The sequence below is a fragment of the Vipera berus genome (genome assembly GCF_964194415.1).
Source record: "Vipera berus genome assembly, chromosome: 12".
Taxonomy (NCBI): Eukaryota; Metazoa; Chordata; class Lepidosauria; order Squamata; family Viperidae; genus Vipera; species Vipera berus.
The window spans coordinates 20,529,661-20,542,927 of NC_138215.1; the positions used below are offsets into that span (position 1 = coordinate 20,529,661).

Genomic DNA, 13,267 nt, shown 5'->3' on the forward strand with positions numbered 1-13,267 from the left:
CCCCTGGTGGGCACATGCTGGCTTTGCTGGTACTATGAATTGCTCTGGAAAAGTGGAAGGTTCTTGGCTAAAATACAATTTTCTGTGCAGGTGGAGGAACGAGGCTGAGAACTAGCAAATGCTGACAGACAGCTGCCTCCAACTACTTATCAATCACTGACTGGTCGACCCTTCAAAGTTGCCAGGGCGCTGGAAAAACGACTCCCTAGCAGTCCTCGTACTTACGACCATTGCAACATCCTCATGGTCGCGTGATTGAAATTCAGGCACTTGGTAGCTGGCAGATATTTACTACGGTTGCAGCATCCTGGGGTCACGTGAGCCCCTTCTGCAACCTTCCGAGCCAAACAAAGTCAGTGGGGGAAACCAGATTTACTTAACAATCACACGATTTTTCTTAATGGCAATGATTCGCTTAACAGCCGTGGTAAAAAAAAAAGGTTTGTGTAATTGAGCATGACTCACTTAAGTGCCCGCTCGCTTAGCAACAGACATCCTGGTCCCAACTGTGTTCATAAGTCAAGGACCACCTGCCCTCCACTCTTGCCCCACCATTAGGAATAAGCTCTTCCCCACTGGGTCAAAGCACATCTGTGTGTGTGTGTGTGAGAGAGAGAGAGAGAGAGAGACAGAGACAGAGACAGAGACAGACAGACAGAGAGAGAGAGAGAGAATCTGTTTCCTGCAAACCTCACACACACACACACTGGGAAAACGCCCCTTCCTGCCTTCCTCTCTCGGCACACACAGACCGACAAGATTGGGTGCCAATGTCAGAAGCTGCGCTGTTCCAAGGCAGATTTAAGAAAAAAAGGAAGATTGCAGAGTCAGGTTATGAGCCTAAAGAGGCTACAGTCATAGAATCATGGTTGGAAGGGACCTTAGAGGCCTTCTAGTCCAATCCCCTGCTTGTGGCTAGAGTCCTTATCCCAACCCGAACAAACCAATGTCCAATCGACATGCCAGGAATCTGTGGTTGCCAGAGGCCGACCGAAAAACTGCACAAGCACAAACAGAGTTTCTTTAAAGTAAAAATCTCGTGTGTTTTTTTCCTTTATTTGTCCTTTCGACCAGACCCCACCAGCGATGGGACCATGTGGTGGATCCCATTATCACATCTGCTTCCCTCTCTTAGGAATGTTAACTGCTTCAGCCTTGTGGCTCCCACGGGACTAGCTACTGGCGGGAGCTTGGGGAGAAGGCGACAGACACGGACAGCGAGGCAGGCGTTGCACACAGAGCAGGCGGAAGCGGAGTGAGCTGGGGGGGCTCCTACTTCTGCAAGAGAAGGGAAAGCAGCAGAGGTGCGGGGGGAGCACATTTCCAGCTTGGAGTGGTTGGTGGGGATTTCTCCCTCAGGCTTCAGTCTTCTCCGCCGCAGAGATTCAGGAGCGCCCGCTGGTAATCTCCCTTTGTGTCTTGCTGCAGAGAGACCCCCCCAAGAGAAAGCAGTGAATTAACCCTCTGGAGGATGCCAATGCAACAGTGCAGCCCCTCCTTCACTTAACAAAAGTTCGTTTAGTGACCGAAGTTAACAACGGCACTGAGAGTGACCGTTTTTCACAATTAAGACCGTAGCAGCATCCTCACGGTCACGTGATTTATATTCGGATGCTCGACAACTGACTCACATTTATGACAGTTGCAGGGTCCCGGGGGGGGTCACATGATCCCCCTTTGCGACCTTCTGACAATCAAAATCAGTGGGAGGAGCTGGATTCACTTCACAATCGTGTGACTAACAACTGCAGTGATTCACTTAACACTTAACTGTGGCAAGAAAGGTTGTAAGATGGGGCAAAACTCACGTACCGAATTTCTCATTTAGCAACATGAATTTTGGCTTCAATTGTGGTCATAATTTGAGGACTACCTGTACACAAAATTTGGCTCAATTCCACCACCACCCCGGATCACAGCACATGAGACGTCTCGGGGTTTCCCCAACCTCATTTGGGGGTGCAGGACATGGAGAAAACGCCCCCACACAAACCATTTGATGGGGATGTGACTCTCTTTAAGAGACTTTAATTGGAGAAGCCGAGGCCTGAGCCTGCTCCATCCTCCTGTCCACCCACCTGGATAACGTAATAGAGGGACTTTCCGTATTTCCTCTTGAATTCACTCTTAATTTTCAACATGTCAACTTCAGCGCGAGAAACCATGGTTCGGATTAAGACCTTGTCGCGGGTGCCTTTGCCCTGAAAATTAAAACACCTCATGCTGAAACCAAATGTCTGGGAAATCTTTAAAAGCATTTCTTTTCTTCTTCTTCCTCCGACCAGCAAATGGGAAATTTAGAATTCCTTGACAGAAAGATGGGGAAAGCACTTGGGGATCATTTGCATAAGCAGAAGAATTAATGCCTCTCCCGCTTCTGCATCCTGATGTAAAAAGACTCATGTGGTTTCTGGAAATTATTTTATGATAGAGCAGTTCAGCATTGGGGAAGCAATGTCCAAGTCTAACATCAGCGTGGTTTAAAAGCGATGGCTTCTGTCTTGACCTCCTTTTAAGTGACAAATCAGTCATTTCAATGCAGTGAAGTCAGCGTCTACCCAAAAAGGTTGACATGTACACTTCAACTGCATCTCCAATGTGCATCTCCAACTGATTTCCACCAGAGTGTTGCTCTTCAGGGATGTTAGCAGGTTTTGGTCAAAAAGATATACAGGCCATGTCCCAAGGGTGCTTTTTTCCCCCAAAGGCAACTGGACTTTCTTGGGGGGGGGGGGTTTCTGACAACATTTCACTTCTCATCCAAGAAGCTTCTTTAATTCTTCAGCATCTTGGATAAAAAGCAAAACATTTTCTAAGGAAAAGAAAAAAACAAACAAGAAAGACCAATTGCCTTTTTGGAAAAAGGACCTTTGGGACAACTGTGACCTGGAGGATGGAGAATCTCCATACATGCCTTGTACATAAAAAAATTAAAATCAGACTAAGCTTTGCTTCCGCCACTGGGGCCAGCATCTGGACTCCTGAGCAGACTGCTTCCCCAGTGCCTTACCTTCATGGAGTCATACAGCCGGTCTGCGAAGTAGAGCTGCTTGTTCTGAATGCACTGGACTGTGGAAGGAGAAAGATCAAAAACGAGGGTGAAACGTGTGGCAGATAAAACAAGGAAATCATTAAAAACTTTTTGTGAATGTGCTCAGAGACAATTTACACTGATTGAAGGCAGGGCCAAATCTCAAAAGCCCCATTCTAAAATCAAAGAACTCAACATTAGGAGATGCCTTAATTCTGTCTTTGATGCCTTGGTTTGTCCTCCATTTGAAAAAAAAAATCCTATTGGAATTTGTGATGTCAGTCACAAATTATGCCTGGGCCTAATCAATGCAATTTATTTAAAAAGCAAAATAATCTTTCATTGTTTACATTCCATTGGAAACTCATAACAGACATGGATTTTTATTTTTATTATTATTATTGTTTGCTGAAATGCAGCCATCTGGTGTTAATTAGAAATGCAACTTCTTCAAGAGTTTGCATAGTACAAGAAATCCATCCAAGAACATGCCTCAAATTCAGCTGGAGATTATTTTCTGTCCTCTCTGATTTCATGTAGCCTAAAAAGGATCAGAAATCTGTATCTTGAAGACAACCAAGCTTGAAAGCTTCATCACCACCAAACTAATTTCTCAGAGCCAGGAAGCTCTCTTAAGTGCCCTGGTGTTCGGACATCACTACTTCTGCTTTTTAAAAAATCCAGGAACCGCCTTCAGCCCAATTTCCCCTCCCTCGGGCCTGTGTTGGTGGGCTTCCAGCAAATGAGTTCTCTGCTTGGAGACAGCCCACCCGAGATGTCCATGACCAGCTTTCCCTTCTTTCTCTGTTTCCTTACCAAGATTAACGAAGGCGACCTCAAGATCGCCCTTGACCTCCTTCTTGATGCTCTCCAACATATCGTAAGGACTGTAGCTCTTGTACCTTTCAAACACTACCAAGACAAGGGAAGGAAAGTCAAAACAATTGTTTGGGTGAAGACAAAGTTCAAGAAGAACGTCAAGATCTAATGGTAGGTTGGATCTACCAGGCTCAGGAAGAAGACCCCAAGTTGCACTAACATTTCTGGTCCTCCTGCTAAGTCTCCTTCAGGTTGGGAAATGATAGTAGGAAACAATTCAATGAGCAACAGAGATTACTCTTTCATCTTGGCCAGATAGCATGCTTATCAAAGAAGTTGGTTGTCCCTAAGGAGCTTCTCAGTGGTCCGCTCTCAATGCACAAGAAAACTCTGGAAAGTGAAGTGGCTACACTACGGAGCAGAGTCTTCTTTCATAGTCTTATACATTGACTGGCACAGGAGTCTGCCCTTACTGTCCCTGGGTCCTTTTGAGCTGAAGAAGCTTGGACCTTCTTCTGAAAACTGATGCTTTGGGCCAGAGGTGTCAAACGTCGACAATTTTAAGATCTGTAGACGTCAACTTCCAGAAGCCCTACGGACTTGGTCCTGGGTATCAAGTTGCTTGAACTCCACCCCCAGCTGTCCAGAGAGGGCTCATCTTACCTTTCTGGAGATGCGGGATGCTCCTCTCAGTCATAATGTTGATCCACTTGGGAACATCGGTGCCCTTCCGCTTCACTCCGGCATCGTAGAGGTCCTGGGGATGACAGGGACACGTCTGGGGTCAGCGCCCGTCCACCGCCGGAATGGCACTCCTCAGCCTGAGCCTCCTAAAAGCTCAGACAGTAATTCTGCAGGCAGAATGGGCCGGCTCTCACCAACAGGCAGAGCTATAAAGGAAAAGCTGTGTGGCCAGATGAAGTCATAGAAACCGTAGACGAAGCAAAATGGGAGAGGCGGATGATTTTATGTTACCTTTGGGGGAGGGCAGGTTGTTTTAATCCCTTGTGTGAGATGGGTGGCTATAAATACTAGAAATGAATACATTATTTTCAGTTTTGCACCACAGAAAGAAGGATTTACCCGAGCATCTTGGTCAATGAGCTCAAAGTCCACCACAGAACAGTCTTCGTTTCTCCTGCCCTTGAAACAGAGAAGAGAAATACGAAGTCAATCCCTATTATACATCACAGAGTCCCAGATAGGGAAGACTCATCGAGGGCATCTAGTCCAACCTCCCAACTTTTGCACACCTGCAGGAATCCCATTGCTCCAACTCCTCCATCGGATTCCGAGATCCAAATCAAATCAATTTGGAGATCAGAACCAGAGTCGTTTGGCAATCCAAACTGAACTGCTCCTGTAAATCAGAAGTGACTGGATCCGCACGAACCTGATCCACCCGCTACAGTGGGCTGCAGGCATTTGGGGGGGGTTGGGCTTTGATCTTGAGCCATTTATAATAGATTGCACTTATTTTTCTAGCTATGAGGTCAATGGCTCATCTTGCAATTACTTGATTATTTGTTTATTGATAAGTCCGGTGGGATAATCAACAGCATTAGCAATAGTCCAAGTGACATTGCTCATCGACGATAACATTCTATGATGCTTCTTGCAGTGACCGATTTCCTTGTTCCTAAAAATCCTGATGCCGGACATGAAATGGGAGAGACGAATAGGCCCAGTAGTACATCGAAAATGTTTGCAAATCTACCCAAAGAGGTGCCAGGGGTTTTCCTGATGGACAAGCACATCAGAACTCAAAATAAAGCCACAGAAAGCTGACTGGGGAATTCTGGGAGTTGAGGTCCATGGGTCTTAAAGTGACCAAGATTGAGGAATACTAGAACTAGGAGATGCCTACCTTGGCCAGTGCAACCATCAGTTTGCGGAAATCCCCGGAGGTGTCAGAGATGATGTCTTTTTCCAGTTCAGTTTTATACACTAAAAACAAAGCAGAATGAAGGGGGAAAGTGGGGAAACCACCTGTGGGTCTAACAAAACGCTGAATGTGGCTCACATCTGCTGCAGTCCAAAAAATCAGTCTAGATGCAAGAATAAAGCATGGCTTGATGTTCTGTAAAGCAGCCACAGTAAGAGAAGTCTCTCAGGTTCCTGACTACAGGTAGTCCTCATTTAGTGACCATAATCGGGACTGGCCACTCAGTCATTAAGCAAAGCAGTTGCTATGTGAAAAAGCAACCGCTTAAGATCTTTCTTTCGGTTTTCAGAATTTCCAAGTTCATAAATGCAAGTATCAGTTGCAAAGTGACCTTATCTTCACTGTCATAACTGTGAATGGTCACTAAATGAGGCAAGCACTAAAAGAGGGCTACCTGTAATTAAACTCTGCCTCGAGACCACTGAAAAGTTGGTGAAGTTGGAAAAACTTTGTGTTTTTTCCCCCCTATAAACGCCAAAATGTGTGCATTAAACATTCTTTTTTTATTTTCAAGCCAGCTCCAGATTTTTTGGCAAAGGACCCTGGGGGCCATGTTTTGCATTCCTTCCGTCCCGAAGGCCTTGTTTTGCCTGGTGAAGTTTGCTAAGTTCTCCACTCCCCAGATGCAAGCTGCTTATTCAACACATGTCAGTTAATAAATAAAATTTCAGCGCCTGGACATGACACACCCAGAAGAACTGAAATGTCTCTCGGCAACTCTTTGCAACGTGCCTCTTTTCCCTCGGTAAGAAAGTGTCATGGCTGCCCTTCGTGAACAAGGCCCTGGTTGCCTAAAGGAGAGGCTTGGCCCTCTCTCCCTCTGCCCCTGGGTCCATCCTGGCCGACTTACTTTCCTTGTAGACTTTGTTGATGACAGCCAGCTCCTGGTTTGTCCGCGAGCAGATGATCTCAACGAGTGTGTCTTCGTCGGTTCCCAGGCCCTGGAGTGCAAGAGGACAACCCTCATGGTGCGATCACGGCCTGACTCACTTCACTGGCAAAGTCTTCGGGAAAGTCTTAGTCAGGGCCAGGCAGTGGCCTTGCTTGGACTCCGCTCCAATTCAGCCCTGGCATTGCTGGAAAAACCTCCAGCTCAAGGCTTGGAAAGCTGCTGCCACCATTCCTGACAGCTGGAAGAACTCGTGACTGACACAATGCTAGTTTTGTGGTTAATGGTCGCATCCTGACTTGGCTTTATTTATTTTTTTCTTCCTAGCGTTTTTCTTGCAATTGCAGGGTCCACTTTCTTCGGATCAACCGAGAGTGGCTCCGTTGCAACAGGAATTAGGTCCTGAAATCCTAAGGAAACCTAACAGGCTTTCATCGGCAGCACCAACCTAACATTAAACACTTACTCGGTTTTAGAATTCTCATTAATCTTTTTTAATTCTGTTTTTTCCCCTCTGTTATTTCTTTTTTTTTTTTACTGTGTTCTTAAACACCGAGAAAAAGAGAAGTCCTCACTCCTTCCTCCAAGCTAGAGGGCGAAAGGATGGTGATGCAAGTTGCAATGCAGGTTGTGGGCACTAGAGGGAGGTGTTGGATAAAGAAAACGCCGGCACTCTACCTGGCACTGTATCCTACCTAGCCCTTGTTTTTGTTTGTTCGTTTTCTACAGGGCCCATCCGGACCAAAGGACTCCAGTTGTCAGAAATCGTAAGGACCAGCTGATTCCCACTTAGGGAACCTCACCAGGAAGGAAAAGGGCAACGAGGTGATATTATTGAACTGGCTTTGGTCACTCGGGAATAGATGCCGTTGAGGGTCCCAAGAGCGTCCAAATCTTCTTTCCTGAACCTGCCAATGGGTGTACTCCAATGTCCATAACTCTCAAAGGTCGTCCTCAGTGGCTGGGGCAGGTGGGACCTATAAACCAGCATCTTTGCAAGCAGGGCAGAGTGAGTGACACATGGGAGAGGAAGAACAGCTCAGTTTCCCCATGGCAGCAGAAGACATCTTATCTTAACCGGGGTTGGCATGATGGGCAAAGGGGTGGGAGGAAGGGGGGCTCTACCCCCCCACCCCCAGCGCCAGGATTTCACTCACCTTCATGGCTGCCTTCAGCTCAGAGGCGTCATACTGTGCCGGCGTCTTCAAGAGGCCCAGGATGACCGTTTCCAGGTGGCCAGAGAGGGCAGATTTCAAAGCAGCAGACAGTTCCTAAAGTGGAGGGTGAGATCAACCGCTTAGGATGCCTTCTGAACCAGCAGACCACTGCTCTCTCCAAGCTCCTCGGTTCCCACAAGCCAAAACTGTGGTTTACAGATTGGAGAGTCCAGGTTTTCACTACAAACTACGTCAAAACCCACACTTATCACACTTACTAAGTCAGGTTTAGTAAGGTGCAAATAAGCCACAATTGGTTATGCAATTACTTGATGCTAAGTTCCCACCTCGCCCAAGGGAATTCTGGAAACTGGAGTCCTAGCCTTCATACCTTCTTTGTTCTCCGCTGGTAGGCAAAAGCGATATCCTGCCGCTGTTCATTGCTGCGGTTTGTCAAAAGGTTGACAATGGTCACTTCATCCACACCTGCAGAGAGAGAAGACCACACCTCAGCTCCAGGCAAACCTCTCCTCCATTCTGTCTGTCTCTCTTTCCGTGTCTGTCTGTCTGTCTATGACATTGTTTTTCAACCTTGGCCACTTTAAAGTGGGTGGACTTCAGCTCCCAGAATTCGACTTTTAGATGGGTGAGTTTCAACGACCAGAATTCCACAGCCAACTGAAGGCTGGGACTTCAGTTCCTATGGCTGGCTGGGGAATTCTGGGTGTTGCAGTCCAAACATCTTCAAGTTGCCAAGGTTGAAAAACAGAGTTTTAGAGATAGCCCAAGCAGAGGGGAGGGAAAAAATCTCATTCTATATAAAGGCTGCGGAGTAGGAAAGCCAAGAAGACAGCTTGTCAAAAGTTGCGTTTCTTGCATCAGTTTTTCTTTGAGCGATGCCTGCTTAACCTTCTAACACCACCTGGCTTTTAAAAACTCCAAGCCTTGGGAGTCTTGTTGGGCTGGGGTAATAAAGGCGTGTCTCCCTGCACGCGCCTGTGCCAAGAGGAATGTCCGGGTTGTGCACCAGCCACGCAGAGCACGAAAACAATGACTTTCAGAAGTGGTAGAAAACCACAGCTGGTCCATGCAACAGAGTGGATCTAGGGCTGACCCTCCAGGTGGGGGCAGGGATGCTCTTGTCCATGGCGTCCTGGAAGCCCCTCTGGAAGCCTTCTTGGCTGCAGGGCTCTCCCAGACCCTCCCCCCAATTCTGCAACCAGATCCAGCAATCTCCCCCCAACACTAGATTTGCTTCCTTTTGTTTTTAAGAGCTGCTCAAGGGCTGCGCCTGTCTTTGGCCAGCCCACTCAGAAGCAGAAGGACCCCAAGTGTATCTTCTCCCCCCCCATCCTGCCTCCACACCCAGCCAACAGGGGCGGCCCTGGTTGACTTTGGACCTAACTCCGCGGAGCTTCCTTCCCACCTACCTTTGGCCTTGATGGCAGTTTCCAGGGTGAGAGCATCACGATCAGCATCGAAGTTTCCATAAGCCTTGACGGTGGCATAGGCGCTGGGGGGCAGGGAGTGCTGGGGGGTGCAGAAAAGGGCAACCATTAATGGGAAGACCTGCTAAGCCCCTCATCTCTTGGGGGGGAGAGAGAAAAAGGGCATTCATGCAGGCAGGGCCCCCTCCGGGGAAAAGAAAGCCTGGAGTGAGGCCACCTTTGCATAGCTGATGCCCCTCTAGAGGGGCTGGCATCAACCCATCTGGAGGTCCCTAGCTTGGGTGAGGCTGATGCTCTGCCAGCTTTGCCCCCCCCCCATGGATTGGGGGCTGCTTCACTTATGGGCTCCAAGGTGCACAAAGGCCTTCCATCCCTCAGGCATTTGTAAACAGCAGGCTGCCGAAGGTGGATGGGGACAAAGCAGGATGGTGGGGGCCACAGAACGGGAGGGGGAGGGGGCAAGGACCCTTGCATGAGGCCCCAATTTGAAAGGGCTTCACTAAGGCTCAGAAAGGAGGAGGGGTCTCTCTAAACCCCCAGAAGCTAATCAAGTAATCAGATTTTTGTCTACCATGCAACCCTTGCACGAAAGACATTCCAGAGAGCCCTTCCCCCCACCCCCACCCCACTTAATCCCCTAATTCAGGAGGGCTTCATCTCTCTCTCCCTCTCTGTCTCTGTCTCTCTCTCTCTGTCTCTCTCTCTGTCTCTGTCTCTCTCTCTGTCTCTCTCTCTGTCTCTGTCTCTCTCTCTCTTCTCCAGGTTCTGTATTCAAGGTCCTGACAATCCGCCTCATTAACCAACCTTGGACTGATGGGCTTCTGCCAAGAAAAGGCTTGGCTTTCAGCTCACGCTTAGGCCCTTCGTGCTGGGTCGAATTACAGCCCCCTCTTACGCCCAGCAGCAGGGACTGCCCTGGCTAGCACTGATGGGATCTGTAGTCCCACGCCCCTGATTGGGGAAGATGACTGTTCATGCAGCAAGCCCAAAGTGCTCCAAAGGAGAAGTGATTCCTTCAGGCTGCCAAAGGCCTCTTCCGGGGCGGAGGGGGAGGGATCTGCAAGGGGGTCTTCGAGTGGGCCCACCCCCTTGCCAGCCTGCAAAGCAGGTTCTGCGAGGGCGGAGGCTTCCTGGAAAAAAACCTGGCTTTTCTTCGGAAGCCCACCCTGCTGCGAGAGGGAAGGGCCCGAAAGGCCTGTTTCCCAGAGAGCCCACCCTGCCACCTCCCCTCTCCCCAGGCTGGAGCTGGCCTCAGGCCAGGCCAGGCTTGGCAACACCAGCAATTTCCCTGAAGAAGCCGCTGATTCGTGAAGCCAAAACCAACAAGGAGTGGAAAAGTTAAATGCACCGAAATCAAGCTGTCCGCTCTCCAAACAAAGGACATTCTTTGGCCTGGAAGAGTGGAAAGAGCTTGGAGTGGGGGAAGGAAATAGCTCACCGGCCCCAGAGAACCTGCTGGGCCTGTTGGTCAGAGGAGCCCCCTCTGGGCTGTCAGGAGGCAGGGAAAAGGGCTCGCACACACAAACGCACACGCACACCACACACACACAGAAAGGGCAGCACAGCTTTGCAGCCCCTCCAAGGGCAAAAGCAGTTAATTGCCCTCAGTGGCCCTTGAAAGGGGACTATTTGCAGCTCACCTTGAACTGAGGGGTCCTGGGTGCTCTCTGAGCTGGGTGCTTTTCTTGCAGACCTTTCGTGACCCCACTAGGTAACATCATCAGGGCTAATGACACTAGAGGACTGACGGTGCTAGCATATTTAGGTAATGAAGCCCCTGCAAGGAAACCACCCAGCTCAGGGAGCACCCAGGACCCCCTCAGTCCTTTCCCTCTTCCTCCTCTCTTTCTTCGTCACTCCACAAACCCCACTCCCTTCTGGCACTGATCAAGGTACCTAGCTGGGCAATGGAATGTCTGCAAGGAAACCACCAGGCACAGAGAGCCCCAGGGAGCCCTCCATGGCCCTTCGCATACTCAGCAAAGATGTGATGCCCTGGAAAAGATGATTTGGGAGATTGCAAGACTGCCAGCCCACTCAGACAAGAGAAAAAGTAGATATCCATCAATCAAGGTTATTTGTCCATAATTACAACATGCAAATCAACATTTTATTTTGGGGGGGAGGGGGGAGGGGTGAGAAAAGAGAAGGGGAAATACGTTGCCTGGGAAAATACATGGGGAAAGCCCATTGGGGGGCAAACCCACTTAGGCTCAGGGTTAGGTCCCCATGAACTCAGAGAGCAAAATGGGCATCGCCAAGGGGTCCGGAGCGCATTGGAATGCTTAGGAGGGTGCTAACTTTTCGAGCCCCTTCCCCTTAACCACGATACTTACGTCCCCCTCCAGGGTGAGCTTGCTTAGGATTTCATGGACAGTCGACATCTTGACAAGAAGCTTGGAGGAAAGAGCAGAAAAAAGAAGATGTCATAAAAATTCACCTTAAGGTCTAGAGGCATTGAGATTTACAAGCCTGGCCTAAAAAGTCCTAAGGGGCCTCTGATTCTGTAGCCCACCCCTCTGCCTTGGCCACGTGGCCCAGTTTTGCTGATGAATGGAAGTCCTCGGTAGTTACCAGCACTTCCAGAGTCTCCAAAGCTCCCAAAGAAAGGCCTTGTTTGTTCCCAGCTGGCCCAGCAGAGCCGGTCCTGGATCCTAACAGATACAGCAAGGAAAACCATAAACTTTCAGACTTTGTTCTCCCTGACCAATCTGTAACCTAAAGTTTCAAATTGCAGATTTTAAAAAGTACCCAAAAATTATTAGCCCCCAGTTTTTGCTTTCAGTTACACATTTCAGACAAAATGGTTAGGGAAAACCTTATTGCACTTATGTGGAGGAGGAGGAGGAGGAGGAGGAGGAGAAGGAGGAGGAGGAGGAGGAGGAGGAAAGTGGAGAGGAGGAAGGCTCTTAGGGGCGAGCAGCCACAGAGACATCCTATTATGAAATGAAACTCCAAGTACTCCAAGCCATTCAGGAAAGAGGGAATTTCCTACCAGGAGACATTTTGCTACCATTAGGGATTTGCTCCCCAAAAGGCATTTGCTGCCGCTGAAGGCTTGGGCAAAAGGTTTAAGTTCGATTGCCAAGGCGGGAACACAGTTAAGCACCGTAAAGATGGGCACGGTTTAATTAAGGAAGCAGGCTTTTAAACGAGGTTGGGCCTCTTGCAAGCTGCAGTAGAAACTCTGCTGAGGAACTTTGGAAAGGGTGAGGAAGTTGGAGCCAGCAGCGCAATTAACAAGCCAGCTATTAAGGGTGAGGCAAGGGTGGGGAAGCCAGCCCCACCGACCTCATTTGTTCCTCAGTCCTGAAGGCGTCAAGGAAAAAAAGAAAAGAAGAAACCAAAAGGAAAAGAGGAGGGAAGAAGGGAATTTTATTTGAACAGAGCAGAAGGATGCACATTCTTTAGAAAGGATTGGGAAGAATCTTGAGATTCAAAAGAAAAAAAATGGAGGGAGAAAAACAGAAGTGGAATTTTGCGGGGCAGAGCAGGGCCTCCACCCAGCAAAGCTGAGAAAGGTTTTCCATCCTGCAGAGCCCGGATTCCACTTCCACCGTGGAGCAGGAGGAGGGCTGCCCTTCCCCCTCCCTGGCCAGGCTTCAGAGAAGTTGCTCCTCTCTGCCCCAAACTCCTATCAGAGCACTTGCAAGCATCCTGTCTCTTCCAGGCTGGGCTGGGCTGGGGGGAAAGGGCAGTGGTCCTCGGAGGGTGGGATCCTGCCATAACGGTCCTCTCCCTCTTCCAAGTAGGGGGCAACTCCCAAATTCCTCAGCTCAGAGAAATCTTCCGGCTGCCGCCCCCAAATGCAGCCAAAAAACCCAGACCTTTGTTTGCAAACTTTCCTCTTCAAATCCAGCCCAGGCAAGGCAAGCAGCCAACTTGCAAAATCCAGGAGCGATCAGAGAGACAGCTAGGAGGGGCACAACCCACTGCCCTGGTTGAAACACCCAGTCATGAAAAGAAAGATCTGAAGAA

General features: G+C 49.0%; 1 protein-coding gene across 2 annotated transcripts in view; it reads right to left on the minus strand.

Annotated features, from left to right (window-relative positions):
- Positions 1-1,018: 1,018 nt before the first annotated feature.
- ANXA2 (annexin A2) overlaps positions 1,019-13,267 on the minus strand; it is a gene marked incomplete at its 5' end in the record, with an annotated part of 39,693 nt that continues 27,444 nt past the window's right edge. For both annotated transcript variants that reach the window (XM_081337493.1, XM_081337492.1), the window contains 12 exons: positions 1,019-1,422; positions 2,079-2,201; positions 3,011-3,069; positions 3,848-3,943; positions 4,514-4,607; positions 4,934-4,993; positions 5,718-5,797; positions 6,646-6,736; positions 7,842-7,955; positions 8,233-8,327; positions 9,272-9,371; positions 11,626-11,685. In XM_081337493.1, coding sequence (XP_081193619.1) covers positions 1,363-1,422; positions 2,079-2,201; positions 3,011-3,069; positions 3,848-3,943; positions 4,514-4,607; positions 4,934-4,993; positions 5,718-5,797; positions 6,646-6,736; positions 7,842-7,955; positions 8,233-8,327; positions 9,272-9,371; positions 11,626-11,685 — 1,032 coding nt within the window. In that variant the 3' untranslated portion in view covers positions 1,019-1,362. The remainder of the gene's footprint in view (positions 1,423-2,078; positions 2,202-3,010; positions 3,070-3,847; positions 3,944-4,513; positions 4,608-4,933; positions 4,994-5,717; positions 5,798-6,645; positions 6,737-7,841; positions 7,956-8,232; positions 8,328-9,271; positions 9,372-11,625; positions 11,686-13,267) is intronic.